This window comes from Ceratotherium simum, chromosome 2 (genome assembly GCF_057802395.1).
Source record: "Ceratotherium simum simum isolate JZ-2026a chromosome 2, ASM5780239v1, whole genome shotgun sequence".
NCBI lineage: Eukaryota > Metazoa > Chordata > Mammalia > Perissodactyla > Rhinocerotidae > Ceratotherium > Ceratotherium simum.
Window position 1 is genome coordinate 91,510,251 of NC_141901.1, and position 21,502 is coordinate 91,531,752.

The 21,502-nt window shown below is 36.3% G+C and overlaps 1 protein-coding gene across 2 annotated transcripts in view; it reads left to right on the forward strand.

The window, feature by feature from the left end:
- The window catches only part of ANKRD13C (ankyrin repeat domain 13C), a 99,355-nt gene that overhangs the window by 22,976 nt on the left and 54,877 nt on the right, over positions 1-21,502 (forward strand). Inside the window, exon 2 of one of the 2 annotated variants that reach the window (XM_004431489.3) lies at positions 3,869-3,910. The exons of the other annotated variant lie outside the window; for it this stretch is intronic. Within the exon in view, the coding sequence (XP_004431546.1) occupies positions 3,869-3,910 (42 nt within the window). The remainder of the gene's footprint in view (positions 1-3,868; positions 3,911-21,502) is intronic. 2 annotated transcript variants of the gene reach the window in all.

Consider the following 21,502-nt stretch of genomic DNA (forward strand, 5'->3'; position numbering starts at 1 on the left):
TGGTATTTGTCTTGCTCTATCTGACTTATTTCACTTAGTACAATGACCTCAAAGTCCATCCATGTTGTCGCCAATGGCAAGATTTCTTTCTTTTTTTTTGTGAGAAAGATTAGCCCTGAGCTAACATTTGTTGCCAGTCCTCTTTTTGCTGAGGAAGATTGGCCCTGGGCTAACATCTGTGCCTATCTTCCTCTAGTTTATATGTGGGACGCCTGCCGCATCATGGTCGGCGCCTGGGATCTGAACCTGCGAACTCTGGGCTGCTGAAGCAGAGCATGTGAACTTAACCACTATGCCACCAGGCTGGGCCCAAGATTTCATTTTTTATGGCTTTATAATATTCCATTTTATATATACAACATTTTCTTTATCCATTCATCTGTTGATGGACACTTAGCTTGTTTCCATATCTTGGCTATTGTAAATAATGCTGCAGTGAACATGGGGCTGCATATATCTTTTCGAGTTAGTGTTTTTGTTTTCTTCAGATAAATATCCAGAAGTGGAATTGCTGTATCATGTGGTAGTTCTATTTTTAATTTTTTGAGTAACCTCTATACTGTTTTCCATAGCAGTGGCGCCACTATACATTCCTACCAACAGTACACAGAGTTCCCTTTTCTCCACATCCCCACTGGCATGTGTTATCGCTTGCCTTTTTGATAATAGCCATTCTAACAGGTGTGAGGCGATATCTCGTTGTGGTTTTGATTTGCATTTCTCCGATGATTAGTGATATTGAGCATCTTTTGATGTACCTGTTGGCCGTCTGTATGTCTTCTTTGGAAATAAATCTATTCAGATTCTCTGCCCATTTTTTAATCAGATTGTTTGGGGTTTTTTTTTTTTTTTGCTATTTAGTTATATGAGTTCTTTATATATTTTGTATATTAAGCTTTTAGAAGATATATGATTTACAAGTATTTTCTCCCATTCTATGGGTTGCCTTTTCCTCTCGTTGATGGTTTCCTTTGCTGTGCAGAAGCTGTTAGTTTGATGTAGTCCCATTTGTTTATTTTGCTTTTGTTTACTTTGCTTTGGTGTCAAATTCAAAAATCATTGCCATGACTGATGTCTAGGAGCCTATGTTTTCTTCTAAGACTTTTATGGTTTCAGGTCTTATGTTCAAGTCTTTAATACATTTCGAGTTAACTTTTGTGTGTAGTGTAAGATAGTGATCCAGTTTCATTCTTTTGTGTGTGGCTGTCCATTTTCCCAACATTATTTATTGAAGATACTGTCCTTTCCCCATTGTATATTCTTGGCTCCTTTGTTGTATGTTAATTGACCACATATGCATGGGTTTATTTCTGGGTTCTCTATTCTATTCCATTTATTTATATTTTTATGCTAATACCGTACTGTTCTGATTACCATAGCTTTGTGATACAGTTTGAAATCCGGAAGTGTGATGCCTCCAGCTTTGTTCTTCTTTCTAAGATTGCTTTGGCTATTCGAGGTCTTACAAGTGGATTTCTTTTACCTTGTATTAAGCTGAGGATTTTGAAGGCACTGGATAGTTTATTAACCAGACCCACAGATGGTTCTTAATCTTATATCAGTGGATGACTAAGTTTAAAATTGTTCTTAGGCACTTCATGTAGTATTTGACCTGAACATGTTGTTAGTCAATAGTAGAAAAATTGTGCCTTACTGAGAGTTCCTTATACAGAAAAGTCAATTGGGAGTCCCTAACCTTATAGTGTTTTGGTGGGGGGAATAGAAAAATCACTGACATAGTTTTGTTGTTTTTTAGAGTTTATCATTAGTGTCTTTATAAGATAGGTATATGATTTCAACATGAGAAGAGAGAGAAATCAGTTCTACTAACTTCATATTTTTATATATTTGCAGGGAAAAATACTTTCCTTCATTGCATATTCCATACTGAACTAGCAATCAACAGTGCTCTTCTAAAACCAAAATACTTTCTTCATTTGCCTTGTTTTTACTCTTACCCATGTAAATTTTTTTAACATTATGACATAGTAATTTGAGAAGATAGCTAGCTCACTAAAAGGTGTGAAATTTTGGGAGGATTGAAGTTTGTCTTTTTGGAAAATAGCTTATACCAATAAATTGGCAACTACTGAAGCTCACTTGTTAAATAGTGTTGTGAGCAAAGCCTCTTTTCTGGGGACATGCTTCAATATATGATTATTACCAATGTGTATTGTAGTGGTTTCCATATCTTATCTAGGATGAGTTCTGAGATGTAAAAACTGGGGAGTATATTGCCTAGTCACTAATGGAAATTTGTACTTCAAATTGTTATTTCTGAAAAACATAATGTGAATTATGTCCCCAAATCTGTCTTTTTTTGTTCCTAATAGTTAACACCAAGAGATTTACTGTAATCCAGGTTTTTTTGTAAAATTACTTATGGAGAAAATTTGAATTTAGTGAACTTATTTGTGTATTCAAAATTTTGCACAAAATATTATTTTGCTGTCTTTGCCAACAATTCCCATTCTATTCTGTCTTTATCGCGCAAAAGGTGAGTGTGTACGTTTTAATCATCTTGGCAGGTTTTGTCAAACTAAGAGATTGGGGTAGAACACACACAAATTTTTTAGAAAACGTAATCATCTTATTTTATCCTGTATGTGATTTCTTGCTAAGTGTGTAGCTCATTTTATTGGCAAAAATTGTTCATATGGTGATTTCTGTAAAAATACTAATATCTGAAAACCAGTATACATAAATTTTATTTAGTAACTTTATTTTCAAATATTACTATAGGTTTGCTTTCTTTTATAATAAGAGGTTTATAGGCTATAAGTGTGGCTTGGAGTATCATTTTGAAATTAAATTAATCATTCTATAACATCAACTATAAGATATAATCCAAACTTTTTAGCACAGCCTACGGGTCCTCATTAATTTGTCTTTTGCTCATCTGTCCCATTTCATTGTTTACTATTGTCCTACAAGCTAAACTTTACCCCCACTAGTCATAAACATTTTTGTTTGTTTCCCACATATAAACTGTTCTTGCCTTTGAATGTAATTTGGGGGAATTTTTTTTAACATGGAATACTAGTTAGTGTTACTTTGACTACAAATTTCTAACTCATTCTTCAAGACTCATTTCAGTGTGGTCTGTCTTCAATATTTAACTCTCTCTGCACAGGCGAAATTAGGTGCTCTGCCCTGTGTTCCCTTCTATACTCCCTTCTATTCTGATAAATAATAATAGCAATTATTTATTTTCATATCAGTCTCTAATAGAAGACTTCTGAACAACTTGAGTACTGGGATTGGGTCCTGTTGATATTTATGCTCAAGGATGAGTATATAGTAGATATTTAAATTGTTTGTTGAATGAACAAAGAATGATATGTTAGAGAAATTAACAGCAAAGGAATCTGTGAAATCTGTTTGGAGAAGAAATCCCAAAAGCAAAATGGGTATCTTTTTGGGGGGCGGGAGGTGGATGGAGGAGGAGTAAGATACATTGTGTTTAGAAACCATGGCATCGGGCCGGCCCCGTGGCTTAGCGGTTAAGTGCGCGCGCTCCGCTGCTGGCCGCCTAGGTTCGGATCCTGGGCGCACACTGACCCACCGCTTCTCCGGCCATGCTGAGGCCGCGTCCCACATACAGCAGCTAGAAGGCTGTGCAGCTATGACATACAACTATCTACTGGGGCTTTGGGGGGGGAAAAAATAAATAAAATTATAAAAAAAAAAAAAAAAGAAAAGAAACCATGGCATCCTCTGACTTTGAATTTGCCATATAAGCAGGATCATTTTGCAGTCACATTATTTTTGCTTAAAATCTGTCAGTGAAATTTCTGAAGGAGCTAAAACCACTTTTGAATAAATTCTCCTGTATTTTTACACTAATTAAATTTTTTTTTAATTTTAGGAAACACTCCTTTACATCTCGCTGTGATGTTAGGAAATAAAGGTTAGTAAATATTTTCTTTTTTATGTTTAACTTCACTCATGTATAGTCAGTTTAAAAATTTTAACATTAATTTTATCTTCTGAGTTTTTAAAAATTAACCTGTTTATTTTATTTGCTAATTGATCTTAGGATTCGGTATATTAAAAATAACAAATATTTGGGGCCAGCCCAATGGCGTAGTGGTTGAGTTCACCCACTTCGCAGCTGCAGCGGCCCTGGGTTCGCAGGTTCAGATCCCGGTCGCAGACCCGAGGCGCTGCTTGTCAAGCTGTGCTGTGGTGGCATCCTATATAAAATAGAGGAAGATAGGCAAAGATGTTATCCTAGGGCCAATCTTCCTCAGCAAAAAGAGTAAGATTGGCAACAGACGTTAGCTCAGGGCTAATCTTCCTCACACACACATGCAAAAAACAAATATTTTCTCATTTTCCATAGCACTTTGTTTCAAAGAGTAATGGAAATCCTGTACTAACCTTTATGCCATTTGAAACTGGTTTTTTTCCCTTACTTGGTTATTTTATCAAACAAGTATTTACAATTTAAGGAGACTTATTTCCAAATATTAAGGTTTATTAATTATTGTAATACTTTTAATATTCAAAGAGTTTTATAAGATTCTTTAATATGGACTGTTTTGAATATCTAAACTCGTAAGTCTAGCCTTTTGTATGGTGGATTGTAACAATGTAATACTTGTTTTTTAATTTAAAAAGAAACAACTGATAGACAGGTGATTTAAAGGATCTACTTTTTAAGGCTATTTCTAGATGCAGTAAAATCTTAGTTATCTGGATTCCCAGTAATCCTGGAAAGTGAAGATTCCAGATAGCTGATCTGCAACCTTTTGAGTGCTAGATTCTTAAATTTTAGATGTGTTTGTTAAAAACCTTTTAAAAACATATACACTTGAATTTTTAAACAGGCTAATGAATCTTTGTTAACATTTTTCTTTCTGATGATCTAGAAGTGGCATTATGAACATCTGTTATTGTTATATAGTGTAATGTACCTGTTGGTATAAACATTTGATCTGAATGTATGCTATCCCAGGGGTGTTACTAGAACTTGCTTTGTTGAAAAATAAAATTCTTTTGCTAGTTGGTTTTTAAGTTCATATGCTTAAGTGAAGCATATGATCTGCAGGATAATTTAATTTTGATTTTAATTCTATATAATTTGGTGACTCAAATCTTTCTTTATTTCTTTCTTTAGTTATGCTATTTTTTTCCTTCTTACAAGGAACAGACTCAGTCAAAGTAAAGAGAGATTCATTAAGAAACTACATTCCGTAGAAACTCAAGATAAGAGCACTAGCTACGTCTAAGAAAGAGCAGTAACTAAGACAGTTTGGAGGATCAGCCATTCTCCTTCCTTCCTTCCCTTCTTCCTCCCTCCCTCCCCCCATCTATCTATCTGTCTATCTGTCTGTCTGTCTATCTGTTGTCTGTCTATCTGTCTATCCATCCATCATCTGTCTATCTCTTATGGTGTGTCTGCTTTTCTTTATATATATGTAATATTCTCCCTTTTCTTGATTGATTTTTCTCTGTTTACTAATATTGAATGTAATCCAAAATAACTGTTCTAGGATCCTAAATCTTCATGACTTTCTGGTTTCAGTGTTCATCACCAGCTAGTTCAGTTTCTTAGGTTCCTGAATTTCTGAGCAAAAAGTTTGGTCATTCATTTCAGGCCAAGCCACAGTGATGAGTGACTGGCAAGCTAATGAATTATCTTTGGGATACATATTTACTTCTGTGAAATTATGTTTAGTCAGGCTGGCTTGGGGTGAGAGTTGGCGATAGGAGAGAGAATCAGTTATACACAGGAAGAATGTTTAGTTTAGCAGGAATATAGGCAGGGCAGGCCATGATAGTCATCTCTAGTTTAGTTACCTTGGTGAAAATATATCAGATGTAGTTGGCTCAATTTGACCAATAAAAACTTATACTATTTTTCAAAGAACATTGGATCAGAACTTTAGAAAATAACTGAAATGTATTGATCATTTACAATACGCTTGATGCTATTTTTAGTGCTTTATGCGTATTTACTCATTTAACACAGCAACCATGTCATGAAGATATTATTATCCCCATTTCAGATGAAAAAAGTGAGCTCTGAGAGGTTAAGCAGTTTTCCCAGAGTAAAGTAGCAGAGTGATGACTTGAATTTGGAGTGTCTGGCTCCATAGCCTGGATTCCTAACCATTATGCTGGACTGCCTTGCTCTCTTTTTACTGAGAACCATTCAAAAAGGATATGGTCTGCATCAAAGTTAGCTAACATGCAGTATGCTTCCCTTCTGTTTTCATGGCAGACATAGTTAATTTGATGCCAAGTCTGACTGCTATTCTAATTTTAGCACCTTAATAGTAAACATGAATTTACCAGGATTTGAATGTGAAATGAAATGTATCTACCATCCCAGGTGTAGGTGTTCTAATTGTAGGTGGAGGTATTGTGTATTGTTATTCTTCTTCATAGGCTTCTATCAGCCTGTCCAAAATGTGTTTCACAGAACATTAGTTTCATGGGATATTGATAAGTTTTTAGAGGAAAATAGTTTCCTTTTCCAGGTCAAATAGATTTGGAAAATAGTGGGTTAATAACTATTAAGCAGTTTTCTTTATTGTACACCTTCTTAGAATTTCAGTAATGCATGGTGACCTTCTGAGTTGGAGCAAGCATTGGATATGGAATCATTGTTCCCCACATTTATTTGGTGTTTGCTCTTTTTCACAAGTATCTTGAGAGACTCGAGTACTGTGGACCGTATTTTGGGAAACACTTGGTTAGATGATTCAGGATCTGCAAATAATGTTGGTATTTGCTCTTTCTGAGTCCTTTTCATGTAGAGTAGGTACGGCCATTAGTATACTGATCCATTTACATTTTTCCATTTACATTTTTCCAGTTGTATACTCTTTGTTGCTTTTTTCCTTATGGCCTTTAATATTTTTGATATCTGGTTGCACAAGAGTGAGATTGAAATGTGTAGTGGAATATAAAACATCTATTTTATACTTAATTCTATAAATTAATTTTACATTATACCATTGTTCAGTCTATGCCTCTCTATTCTCCTTTATCTCCTCCTTTAGAGATATACTATACCTTTAGTGATTTTATTGTAGAAGTGCACTTTCTGTTTGTATACTTGTTTGTAAACACAGTGAAAATTCCCAGGGCATTCAAATAATATTTGTACATTGAATTAAAGAGAGATACTGTAGGACTTGCATACTTTTATTTACTTCTTTTCTCTCACTCAACCTACTGAATAACCTTATGTTTTCACTATTGAAGTTTGATTTTTTTCTGAATTTCTGGGTCCATTGACCACGTTGGCCATGTTGGCTGGAAAGTTTTTGGACTAAGAATTTGAGTTGAAATGTAAAAGAACATTATACTTAAAAAAGAGTTCAGGAATCTTTAGGAGATGAAACAGAATACTAATCTTTTTGTTTGTTTTTTTCTTTTTTTTCCTATTGTGAAATTTTTATTGTACATTATTGTTGGTCAGTCACCATATAAGTGCGTCCCTCCACCCCTTGTGCCCACCCCTCATCCCCCTAGCCCAAGTTAAACCAAAAGTGCCCATTAGCATAACATTATGACAGCTGTTTTTTTCATTATTCCTGTACGTATCTACTTAGTGAATTATTTTTTTAAGTCTCCTTTAAAAGGCGTGCTAACCCTGACAGCCAGCACTTGTAGTTGTAAGTCATACTCGAGGGAATGATTATGACATCTGTGTGAAGTTTTTCTGCCTTTCTCTCAGTCTCTCTAACTGATTAGAGTTTGTTTTGGCTCATAGATCTTCTTTAAACAGTATTTCGTTGTTCAAAAGAAAGTGATTGAAAGGGCACAGAGAAACGTGAGAGAATTTGTGGGGGTCAATTACAAAACGACTATTCTGAGGGATGCTTTTGGGGACAGAAACATACCTCATATTTAGACATCTGTTTCTAAATTTTTCATACTTCATAATGTTGCATTAAACATTCCTGTGTGTAGATCTTAGGGCACAGCTGCCAATATTCTTTTTAGGCAACATTCCTAACAGTGAGGTTGCTCGGTCAGTGGAAAGGAGCATGAAAAAATTGGAAAGATATTGCCAAGAATGCGTTCCTGAAAGACATCTCCAGTTTATACTGGAATTATACTGCTTAAGAATGCTCATTTTCTCAAAGCATTGCCAATACCTTTTACTATCAACCTGTAATAGATTTGCCACTCAGATAGGCAAAAATAATATTTCATTTTTGTTTTTGATTTGCTTTTTTCTGATTATTGATGAGATTAAACATCTTTAAAAATTTTTAATGACTACTTTTTTTTGCAAATTGCCTGAAATTACGTCTGTTTATCTATCATCAATATATCTATGCACACACATACACCTATACATATACATTTTCTCATGAGAATTTTTTATTTTCCTACTCATTTAAAAAACACCTTACACAATCTGGCTATTGATGCTTTGTCTGTTATATATCTTGCAAATATTTTGTCCCAGTCTGTCACTTGTGTTTTGATTTAGTTTATGGTATCTTCTGTCACACAAAAGTTTTGAACTTTTATTAGGTCAAGTCAATTTTTTCTTTATGTTTTTTGAAGTTTGTGCCTTACTTAAGACCTTTCCACTCTAATATTAGAAAAATATTCTTTTATATATTGTGTATTTTTATAATTTTTAATTCATTTATATCTTTAATGCATTTAGTATATGTCGTGAGGTAGGGCAAACACTATTTTTTGTCAAACATCGTTTTTCCAAACTTTGAAACTTTAAATTTTCCAATTATATTAACACCATTTATTGACTAGACCACCTTCTCTCCACTAACATGAAATGCTACCTTTATTATAAACTATGTATGTATCTACGGATCCTTTCTTGGACTTTATTTTCTATTTTCGAATATACATGATATTCTTTAATTATTACAACTATTAAATTACCATTCTGAGTCCCTCATCCTTGTTCTTCTTTTTAAGAATTTACTGACTCATATCTTTGGAAGCAAAGGAGTTTAGTGGCTAAAAGTGGAGACTCTGGGTCAGATCAGCTGGGATCGGAGGTAATACTTTGCCTCTTGCTCATTTCGTGATGTTGGACGAGTCATTTAGCCTCTTTAAATCTCAATTTCCTTACTTGCGATGAGGATGATAGTGTTACAGTGAGGATTATAAGATAATTCATGTGACAGTGCACTGAAAATATTAAGTATCCCCAAATTTTAGCCATTTTTTTAATTATTGTGCATTTTCTTTACCATAATCAACTTTAGAACAAGCTTATCAAACTCTCTAAAAAATCTTCCTGTGATTTTGATTGTAATTGCTTTGACTTTGAAGATTATTATGGGAGAATTGCATGTTTATAACTTTATCTTCTCCCAGCTGGAACTTTTGTGTTTTTTTTGTCAATTTATTAAAGTTTCTATTCTATCTCTTAGAAAATCTTATAATTTTGTTGGTATAGGTTTTATACATTTGTTACATTTTTCCTATTCATTTTATGGATTTTGTTGCAATTGTGAACAGGATCCTCTATATTTTCTAATTGGGTATTGTTTTTTTGGAAGGATCTTGTTTTCTATCTTCCTTTTCTTAAGAGGACCTCGGATAACCCCATGAGAAGTGTTAAAACCGTGATGGCCCTTCCAAGTTGCCCCAAGTTAGGGTGCGCGGTCTGGGCCTTCACAGTCCTGTGTTGACCAGTCATTGGATTCAGGCTGCCTTGGAAGAGGCCATGACCTTGCTTCAGGAGCTCTGGTCAGCCCAGGCACTCCTTGAAGAGAAGGCACACCTGAGGGCTGTCTGCCAGCAGCGCTTTTAGCAGCTAGGGGACTAAATCCTGTAATCTAAAGGGGGATCTGGGCAGTGCACCACAGGGTCCATTGCAATAACATTCACGTGTAGATTAATATCTTTTTTTTTAAACATTTCTGGGATAATATATTGATTCTTATTTATTTATTTATTTGTTTATTTATTTGCTGAGGAAGATTGGCCCTGAGCTAACATCCGTTGCCAATTTTCCTCTCTTTTTTTCTTGAGGAAGATTGTGTGTCCCCGAATGAACCCACGAAACCCTGGCTGCCAAAGCAGAGTGTGCAAACTTTACCACTACGCCGCTGGGCCAGCTACCATATTTATTTTTATTACTGATAAATTTGAACTTATTTCTACCGTCTCTTTAACGCAGATAGGGTGACATCAGGGCACCCACCTCTTCTGCCAGATCTTCGGAGGTTGGGTCGAACTAACTTAGCTCCTTTGAAAGATGCTTTTCTACTAATTGCTCCGATAAACGTTCGAGGTATCCATTGGTCTGGTATTCATTGACCTTTTCATTAGAAGGGCTTGTATATGTTCCTATCTTCATAATAGTTGCCTTCACACATTGTGGGCTATGGTTTTTTGTCTTTACTCCTTTCAGGCTTTCAGAGATCTTTCAAAATTTCAGGTGAATGACTTAGTTTCTTATTTTTCTGAAATGTTGCAGCTTTATTTTCTTTTCAAAAGTATCTTTTCTGGCATTTCAGGGGATTTTGTATGGGTAGGAGTGTAAATGTGTGTGTTCAGTTCAACATTTTGATTGAACCTCTTCTAATTCTTATTCTCTATTCCATAGCTTTCCATGGTATGCGTGTATGTATGTGTATATGCATATAAAAATATATATATACACCTAATCGTTTATCTATTGATGGACATTTTAGTGAATTTCAAAATCTTACTGTTACAAATAATATTTCAAAATGCATATGTTTACACACATTCACAAATATTTCTAAGATAGATCCTAGAAGTTAAATTATTGCACTAAAGGTATATCCAATCAAAGCATTGATAGATGCTATCAAATTGTTCTTCAAAAATGTTGTGTTAGGGCCGGCTCCGTGTCTTAGTGGTTAAGTGCACGCACTCCGCTACTGGCGGCCCCGAGTTTGGATCCCGGGCGCTCAACAATGCACCGCTTCTCCGGCCATGCTGAGGCCGCGTCCCACATACAGCAACTAGAAGGATGTGCAACTATGACATACAGCTATCTACTGGGGCTTTGGGGGAAAAAGGAGGAGGAGGATTGGCAATAGATGTTAGCTCAGAGATGGTCTTCCTCAGCAAAAAGAGGAGGATTAGCATGGATGTTAGCTCAGAGCTGATCTTCCTCACAAAAATAAATAAATAAATAAATAAATAAATGTTTAATAATAAAAAAAAAATGGTGTGTTAATTTTCGTTACCATGAACAGTATTGTAAGAGTATCTGTCCAGATATTCAAAAACATAGAATTTTAATCTTTTTTCAAATTTCCCAGTTTAATGGCTTAAAAAAATCTCATTTTTGCTACAATTCGCATTTACACAACTAGCAGTGAAAGTGATTATCTTTTCAAAAAGTATTTATTTATGTATTTTTGAATTGTCTTTGACTATTTTTCATTTGAGTTCATATCTTTATTTTTCTATTAGTGAATTTGAAGGAATTTTTATATGTTTGTATATAAATCCTTTCTCTCTTATATGTAGTAAATATTTAATCACAGTATTTTGCTTGTTTTTCAAACTGGTATTTTGCTCATTGACACTTCCAAGTTTTTATGAAATAGCCAAATCTGTCAAAATTTTCCTTTATGTAATCTGAGGTTTTAGTTTTGTTTAGAAAAGTTTTACAATCCAAGATTACAAAAATATTCTTCTATATCTTGTGGTAGGCAGAAAAATGGTCCCCAAATATGTCCATGTACTAATTCCCAGAACCTGTGTATATGTTAGGTCACATGATGGATGAGAATTTAGGTTGTAGATGGAATTAGGATTTTTAAACAGCTGACATTAAACGGAGGAGATTATCCTGGACCATCGAGGTGTAATCACAAGGGTTTTGATAAGGGAAAGAAGGAGGCTGAGGAGGGAGGGTCAGAGTGGTGTAGGGTAAGACGCCACTGGGCATTGCTGGCTTTGAAGATGGGAGGAGGACATGAGCCAAGGAGTCCAGGCGGCCTCTAGAAGCTGGAGTCTCTCCTAGAACCTCCAGAAAGGATCTTGGCCCTTAAGTTCAGCCCAATGAGACCCATTTCAAACTCTGACCTGCAGAACTTTAAGAGAACAAGTTTGTGTTGTATTAAATAACTGTTTGTTGCAATTTGTAACAGCAGCAATAGGAAATTAATGCAATCTCCTTTTTTAGGACTTTTGTATTTTGTTTGTAAAATGCCAATCTCTAATCAATTTAAAATTTGTATTTGTGTGTGATGTGAGATAGGAATCTGACTTAATTTTTTCCCAAAGCCTTCAACACCATCTGTTGAATAAGCTGGTCTTTCCTGACCGCTAAGGTAGGCCAACTTTATCACATACTGAATTCTCATACACACATGCTTCTATTTGTGGGCAAATAGTTTTGTTTCATTGATCTACTTACCTATTTTTACATTAATATAATTTTCTTTTATTACTATAATTTTTTTATTGTGAAATTTTTGTTGTACATTATTGTTTATCAGTCACCATATAGGTGCATCCCTCCACCCCTTGTGCCCACTCCCCGCCCCCCTAGCCCCTGGTAACCACCAAACAGTTCTATCTGTCTGTGTGTTGGTTTATCTTCCACATATGAGTGAAATCATGCACTGTTTGTCTTTCTCTTTCTGGCTTATTTCACTTAACATAATACCCTCCAGGTCCATCCATGTTGTTGCAAATGGGACAATTTTGTCTTTTTTTATGGCTGAGTAGTATTCCATGGTATATATATACCACATCTTCTTTATCCAGTCATCAATCGAGGGACACTTGGGTTGCTTCCATGTCTTGGCTATAGTGAATAATGCTGCGATGAACATAGGGGTGCATAAGCCTCTTTGGATTGTTGATTTCGGGTTTGTTGGGTAGATACCCAGGAGTGGGATAGCTGGATCATAACGTATTTCTATTTTTAATTTTTTGTGGAATCTCCATACTGTTTTCCATAGAGGCTGCACCAGTTTGCATTCCCACGAGCAGTGGATTAGGGTTCCCCTTTCTCCACAGCCTCTCCAGCATTTGTTGCTTTTTGTCTTGGTGATTATAGCCATTCTAATGGGTGTAAGATGATATCTTAGTGTCGTTTTGATTTGCATTTCCCTGATGATTAGAGTATCTTTTCATGTGCCTATTGGCCATCTATATATCTTCTTTGGAGAAGTGTCTGTTCATTTCCTCTGCCCATTTTTTGATTGGGTTGTTTGTTTTTTTGTTATTCAGTTGTGTGAGTTCTTTATATATTATGGAGATTAATCCCTTGTCAGATATATGGTTTGCAAATATTTTTTCCCAGCTGGTGGGTTACCTGTTCATTTTGGTCCTGGTTTCATTTGCCTTGTAGAAGCTCTTTAATCTGATGAAGTGCCATTTGTTTATTTTTTCTTTTGTTTCCCTTGTCTGAGTAGACATGGAATTCAAAAACATCCCTTTATGGCTGATGATGAATAGTGTACTACCTCTATTTTCCTCCATGTGTTTTATAGTTTCAGGTCTCACCTTCAGGTCTTTGATCCATTTTGAGTTAATTGTTGTGTATGGTGAAAGAAGGTGGTCTACTTTCATTCTTTTGCAAGTGGCTGTCCAGTTTTCCCAGCACCATTTATTGAAGAAAGTTTCCTTTCTCCACTATATGTCCTGAGCTCCTTTGTCAAAGATTACTGCCCATAGTTATGAGGTTTTATTTCTGGACTTTCAATTCTGTTCCATTGATCTGTGTGTCTGTTTTTGTACCAGTACCATGCTGTTTTAATTACTATCACTTTGTAGTATGTTTTGAAGTCAGGGATTGTGATGCCTCCAGCTTTGTTCTTCTTTCTCAGGATTGCTTTAGCTATTCTGGGTCTTTTGTTGCCCCATATGAATGTTAGTATTCTTTGTTCTATTTCTGTGAAGAATGTCCTTGGGATTCTCATTGGGATTGCATTGAATCTGTAGATTGCTTTAGGGAGTATGGACATTTTAACTATGTTTATTCTTCCAATCCAAGTGCATGGAATATTTTTCCATTTCTTTATGTCATCATTGATTTCGCTCAATAATGTCTTATTGTTTTCATTTTATAGGTCTTTCACCTCCTTGGTTAAATTTATTCCTAGATATTTTATTCTTTTTGTTGCAGTTGTAAATCGGATTGTCTTCTTGAGTTCTCTTTCTGTTAGTTCGTTGTTGGTGTATAGAAATGCAACTGATTTCTGTAAGTTGATTTTGTACCCTGGAACTTTGCTGTAGTTGTTGATCACTTCTAATAGTTTTCCAATGGATTCTTTAGGGTTTTCTCTTTATAAGATCATGTCATCTGCAAACAGCAAGATGTTCCTTGCCTATTTGGATTCCTTGCCTATTTGGATTCCTTTTATTCCTTTTTCTTGCCTAATTGCTCTGGCCAGAACCTCCAGTACTGTGTTGAATAAGAGTGGCGAGAGTGGGCACCCTTGTCTTGTTCCTGTTTTCAGAGGGATGGCTTTCAGTTTTTCTCCATTGAGTATGATTTTGGCTGTGAGTTTGTTATATATGATCTTTATTATGTTAAGATACTTTCCTTCTATACCCATTTTGTTGAGAGTTTTTATCATAAATGGATGTTGGATCTTGTCAAAAGCCTCCTCTGCATCTATTGAGATGATCATATGGTTTTTATTCCTCATTTTGTTAATGTGGTGTATCACATTGATTGATTTGCAGATGTTCAACCATCCCTGTGTCCCTGGTATAAATCCCAGTTGATCATGGTGTATGATCTTTTTAATGTATTGCTGTATTTGGTTTGCAAATATTTTGTGGAGGATTTTTGCATCTGTGTTCATCAGGGCTATTGATCTGTGGTTTTCCTTCTTAGTATTGTCTTTGTCTGGCTTTGGTATCAGGGTGATGTTGGCCTAGTAGGGTTTGTTGGGAAGTGTTCCATCTTCCTCTATTTTTTGGAATAGTTTGAGAAGGATAGGTATTAAGTCTTCTTTGAATGTTTGGTAAAATTCTCCAGAGAAGCCATCTGGTCCTGGAGTTTTATTTTTTGGGAGCTTTTTGATTACTGTTTCAATGTCTTTACTTGTGATTGGCCTATTCACTTTCTCTATTTCTTCTTGATTCAGTTTTGGGAGATTGTATGAGTCTAAGAATTTATCCATTTCTTCTAGATTGTCCAATTTGTTGACATATGGGTTTTCATAGTATTCTCTTATAAACTTTTGTATTTCTGTGGTATCTGTTGTAATTTCTCCTTTTTCATTTCTAATTTTATTTATTTGAGCCTTCTTTCTTTTTTTCTTGGTGAGTCTGGCTAAGGGTTTGTCAATTTTGTTTATCTTCTCAAAGAACCAGCTCTTGGTTTCACTGATACTTCCTACTCTTATTTCGTTTCAATTTCATTTATTTCTGCTCTGATTTTTATTATTTCCCTCCTCCTGCTGACTTTAGGCTTTGTTTGTTCTTCTTTTTCTAATTCTGTTAGGCGTAGTTTGAGGTTGCTTATTTGGGCTTTTTCTTGTTTATTAAGGTGGGTCTCTATTGCTATGAGTTTCCCTCTCAGGACTACTTTTGCTGCATCCCATATGAGTTGGTGCAGTGTATTTTCATTTTCATTTGTCTCCAGATATGATTTGATTTCTCCTTTGATTTCATCAATGATCCATTGGTTGTTTAGTAGCATGTTGTTGAGTCTCTACAGGTTTCTGGTTTTTTCCTTGTAGTTGATTTCTAGCTTCATGGTATTATGGTCAAAAACGATGCTTGTTATGATTTCAATCTTCTTAAATTTGTATAAGGATGCCTTGTAACCCAACATATGGTCTATTGTTGAGAATGTTCCATGCACGCTTGAGAAGAATGTGTAATCTGCTGTGTTTGGATGGAGTGCTCTGTATATATCTATTAAGTCCATCTCATCAAGGTTTCTGTTTAAGTCCATTATTTCCTTATTGATTTTCTGTCTTGATGATCTGTCTGTTGATGAGTGGGGTGTTAATATCCCCTACTATTATTGTGTTGTTAATATCTCCTTTTAGGTTTGTTAATAGTTGCTTTATTTACCTTGGTGCTCCTGTATTGGATGCATATATATTTAAAAGTGATATGTTTTCTCGGTGGAGTGTCCCTTTTATCATTATATATTGCCCCTCTTTGTCTCTCATTACCTGTTTTATCTTGAAGTCAACTTTGTCTGATAAAAGCATGGCAACACCTGCTTTCTATTGTTTGCCATTAGCTTGGAGTATTGTCTTCCACCCTTTCACTCTGAGCTTGTGTTTGTGTTTACAGCTGAGATGTGTTTCCTGGAGGTAGCATATTTTTGGGTCTTGTTTTTTAATCCCTCCCACCACTCTGTGTCTTTTGATTGGAGAGTTCAGGCCATTTACATTTAGGGTAATTATTGATATACGGGGGCTTGTTGTTGTTATTTTATCGCTCTTTTTCTCGTTCTTTTGCATTTCTTTTGTTTCTCGTCCCATGTGTTTTGGACCACCAATTCAGTTTGGTAGTCCTGTGTGGAGTTTCTCTTAGCTTTCTCTTTCTTTATAGTGTGTGATTCTGTTCTGATTATTTGGTTAGTGGTTACCATGAGGTTTGTATAAAAAATGTCATGGATGTGATAGTCCATTTTTTGATGGCCTCTTATTCCCTTAGACTAAGTTGATTCGATGCCTTTCCTCTTCCCCTTCTAAGTTATTGTTGTCACATCTTATTCCTTCTTGTGTTGTGAGTTCGTGTTTAACATGATGAGGTTATGTTTATTCTTGGTGTTTACCTTCCCTTGATCTTTGGTTTTATAATTAAGTGTTTGCTAATCTATTTTGATAGAAGACTGCAATTTTTTTGGTTTTGTCGACCTATTTTCCTTCTTGTTCAAAACTTTCAATCCCCTTTCTCTTTTTTTCCTCAAGGTTGAGGGACTTCTTGAGCACTTATTGTAGTGGGGGTCTTGTGGCAATGAACTCCCTTAGCTTTTGTTTATCTGGGATAGTTATTATTTCTCCATCATATCTGAAGTATATTTTCTCTGGATAGAGTATTCTTGGCTGAAAGTTTTTGTCCTTCAGAATTTTGAATGTATCGTTTTACTCTCTCCTAGCCTGTAACGTTTCTGTTGAGAAATCGGCTGAGAGCCTGATAGGAAATCCTTTGTATGTTATTTTTTTTTTTGTCTAGCTTCACTTAATATTTTTTCTTTGTTGTTGACTTTTCCCCACTTTACTACAATATGCCTTGGAAAGGGTCTTTTCGTGTTGATATATTTAGGAGATGTATGATTTCATTCACTGGTATTTCCAGCTCCTTCCCCAGGTTTGGGAAGTTCTCAGATATTATTTCTTTGAACAAGTTCTCTGCTCTTTTTTCCCTCTCTTCTCCCTCTGGAATACCTATAATCCTTATGTTGGATTTCCTAATAGAGTCGGAGATTTCTCGGATAGTTTCTTCATTTCTTTTTAGTCTTAGTTCTCTTTCCTCCTCCATCTGGGGCATTTCTGCATTGCTGTCCTCAATATTGCTAATTCTTTCCTCCATATTGTCAGCTCTGGTGCTTAAGGCCTCCAGATTTGTCTTTATCTCCTCTATTGTGTTTTTCATCTCTAAGATTTGTGATTGCTTTTTTTTTTACAGTTTCAATCTCTTTAGTGAAGAAACTCCTGATTTCATTGTTATTGTCTGTCTGTGTTTTCTTGTATTTCATTACGCTTTTTTATGGTGGCTATTTTGAATTATCTGTCATTAACGTTATACGTTTCTGTGTGTTCTGGGTTGACTTCTGGGTGCTTGTCATTTTCCTTTTGGTGTGGAGATTTAATATATTTTTGCTTGGTGCCTGCTGGTGTTGGCTTACTTTTCCTCATAGTGAAAATATACGGTCACTGTTTCCTCTTGCTGCCGCTGGGGGTCAAGGGCTGTGTATTGTGGCCCGCCTCAATCCACAGGCACTCTCGTTGGCCCCTTGCTGATCTGAATCGTGGCTGAGCAAAGGCTGCTGGGGGTGAAGTGTGGGAACAGCTGGAGGTCGAGCGTGGCAATAGCTGGGACTGGAGTGCAGCTGGGCTGAAGCAGCTGGGGCTTGAGTGCGGGTGGGTTGAAGTAGCTGCAGCTGAAGTGCCACTGGACCAAAGAAGCAGGAGCTGGAGCGCTGCTGGGCCGAAGAAGCAGGAGCTGGCGTGCCGCTGGGCCAAAGAAGCTCAAACTGGAGTGTGGTGGGCCCAAGAAGCTGGAACTGGAGTGTGGTGGGCCAAAGTTGCTGGCACCAAGTTAGCTGGAGCCTGAGCACAGGTCAAGCTGCAGCAGCTGGAGCCACGGAGGTGGGGCGGTCAAGCCAAAGGAGCTGAGTGTGGGGCACAGTCAAGGTGATGCAGCTGGAGCGGGGGCACAGTCAAGCCAAAGGAGTTAGGTCCATGGCACGGTGGATCCGGGGCAGCTGGGGCTGTGGTGCAGTGGGGCCTGAACTGCCGCTGCCTCTGGTGCGGAGGCGCAGGCTCACCCCACTGCTGGTCGGGTACCTGGTACCTGGGGGCCACTGCCTGTGATGTCGGGGTGCAGTCACACTGCCCCTGATGGTGGGGCCCGGGTGCCTGGGGCCGAGGCCTCTGGGGACGGGGCTGAGCTGAAGCGCCGCTGTGCTGAAGTGCCGGCTGGGTGCACTGGGTGGGGGATGGGTGCTTACTTTCATCTCCCCCATCTCAGAGGTTTCTCGCCTCGCTATCCTCTCTGCATTCCTGAGGGGCTAGCTTGTTGAAAGTACTCTCGCAACAGTTCCGATCTCTCTGTAGGGGAATTCCCACAGGCTGCAAGGGGTCTTGGAGAGCACCGGTTTTCATGCGGTGAGCCCCCCCTCCCTGCCCCTGAGAGCCATGTGGTCTGTGTCTCTGGGTCGCAGTCCTTGGGGAAGGAAGGGAGCTCCTCTTACCTCCTTCCACTCACTCAGGGGATTCCAGCACCTCAGTCCTTGGGTGTATGGCTGCTTGGGTGCCTTAGATGTCTCCTTGTTGTGTGAATAGCTTCTGTTGGAATATAAATGTCCTTTTTGTTGTGTCTTAGAGGAGGAGAGTTCAATGGGGGAAGTTCACTCCGCCATGATGCTGACGTCACTCCCTAGAATACTAATCTTTAATTCTTATCCTTTTGGTAAGACATCAGAGAAAGGTTCTTCAGACCAGTTGCTGCAACTTTTAATTTATTCTTAGGCTTTTCTGGATCTACAATTTTTTATTTTTTCCCTGAAATAACTCTAGGATTAGTATGATTTTCACTCTCATAAAGGTCTCCCTGCATGTTCTGTTTTTTCCCAACTGTCCTGTTTGTCCCATCTACTCTCTTTATATTTTATCACTTTTATAGCTTTTGCTTATTTATATGTGATTTCTGTTTCTCATAATTTCATTTTGTGCAGACTCCTTAAGTCCTAACTTCTTTGTTTCACATTTATGCATTCTTTAAGCCTTCGTGTGGTTGTTAACTACCTTGTTTTCTTGTTATTCATTGTTAAAATTACTGAGAAAAGGCATTTGATTGATGCAGTTCTTTTTTTTTTTTAATATATGAGAATATGTCATAGGTCGTTGGCATATCCATGATTATCTGACTTTTCATTAGTTGCTCTTTCCTACATCAGTTGAGTTGTGACTGGTGAGTGAAGGACACCTGTTCAGCAGGATCTGTGGCATATTAGAAAATATAGTTGACATGTCTAGCATATATATAAATTATACCAATCCTATACCTTAGTTTACATAAGTGTGATATTGCTTTATATACTGTCATGCAACTTGCTTTTTAGTATTTTAAATATTAAATATTTTAAATTAAAATTTTTTCTTTAATGACTTTTAGATTATTAAGACATGCTTGTTGAAACAATTGAAGTAACACAGTAGAAAGATGTATAAAAGCATCATCTGTCCTACTTTTTTTTCTGATGTGATTAACACTAATAGGCTGGTGGGTATCCTTGCACACCTTCCTCCTTACTTAAAACACAGGGTCTTTGTTGTTTTTGCCGAAGTTGAATACTACATACAGTACTTTGCCATATTTTTCTTTTCACTCAAAAGTTTATCATGAAATACTTTACAAATCTGTAGATATACCATATTTATGTTCCCCTAACTTATTTATATATGTACACATACAGACATATTTACATAAAACCCCATGGTGGGTTTCTTGAAGGGAGGGTCCATTTTATGTATTTATTTATTTTTAAAAATTCTTTTTAGCTGGTCTCTCTATTATCTTCTCTTCTTCTTAACCCCTTCTCCCAGTAAACATGGTAACCCCTGTTAATAACCTCCTGGATATTATTCCCTACTTTTCCCCATGTTTATTATTATAGTATACAGATATGTGTGTATGTATCTAAACACATTTATATATATAGTTTTTTAGTTCTTTTTAAAAAATGAGATCATAATATACTTCTGCACTGAGCAGGTATGTTATATCATTTAGCAGTACAGTGTGGACATTCCATTAAGTCTGTTGGGGTGGCTTAAATTCATTCCTTTTTTTAAAAAATTTTTTCCATTCCTTTTTTTCTTTCAACACTTTATTATGAAAAATTTCAAAATTTCAAATACAGAAAAACTGAAAGATTGTCACAATGAACATTAAATATTGAATTGAACCACAATGAACATTAAATATTGAATTGAACCACCTAGGTTCAATAATTGTTAACATTTTATCATATTTGCTTTATCTTTCTCTTAGTGTGTTATATATATTTTTATGTACCATTTGGAAATTAGAGGTAGACACTGTGACATTTTACCACCAAATACTTCAGCATGCATCTCTAAGAATGACATTCTCCTTCATAACCACAATATCATTATCGCACCTACAAAAATTAATAATATTGTTATAATGTCTGATATCTAATCCATATTTAATTTTTTCCAGTTTTTCCAAAAATGTCTTTTATGAGTGTTTTATATTGAACCAAGACCCAGCTGAGGTTCGCTCATTGCATTTGGTTGTTATGTCTCTTTATTTTAATCTAGAAAAGTTTGCCCACCTTTCCTTTCTTCCTTTGCACCTGACTTTTTTGAAGAATCTTGCCCAGTGAATTTGTAGAATGTCCCCCATCTTGGATTTGCCTGATTATTTTCTCATGTTGTTATTTAACTTGTTCCTTATCCTCTATCTTTTCTGTAAATTGAAAATTAGCTATAGAGGCTTGATTAGATTCAGGTTAAACATTTCTGGAAAGAACACTGCATAGGTGATGTTATGAACTTAATATTGCATCACAGTAGGGAATATAATGTCAAGTTATCCCACTATTAATGCTGCTAAGTTTGATCACTTGTTTAAGATGATGATCTCCACATATCTCCGCTGTAAAGGAACATTTTTCTCTGTATAATTAGTAAGTAATCTTGGGATAATACTTTGGTATCATGTGAATATTCTGTTTTCCAGCACATAGCCTTTTACTTATTGGCTTTAGCATTCATTGAGGACCTTTGCCTAAATCAGTTATTACTTTGAGGTTGTAATATGATGATTTTCTAATTTTATCCTTCTACATTTCTTCTGTCATTCTTCTACATCTTCTACATTATTCTACATT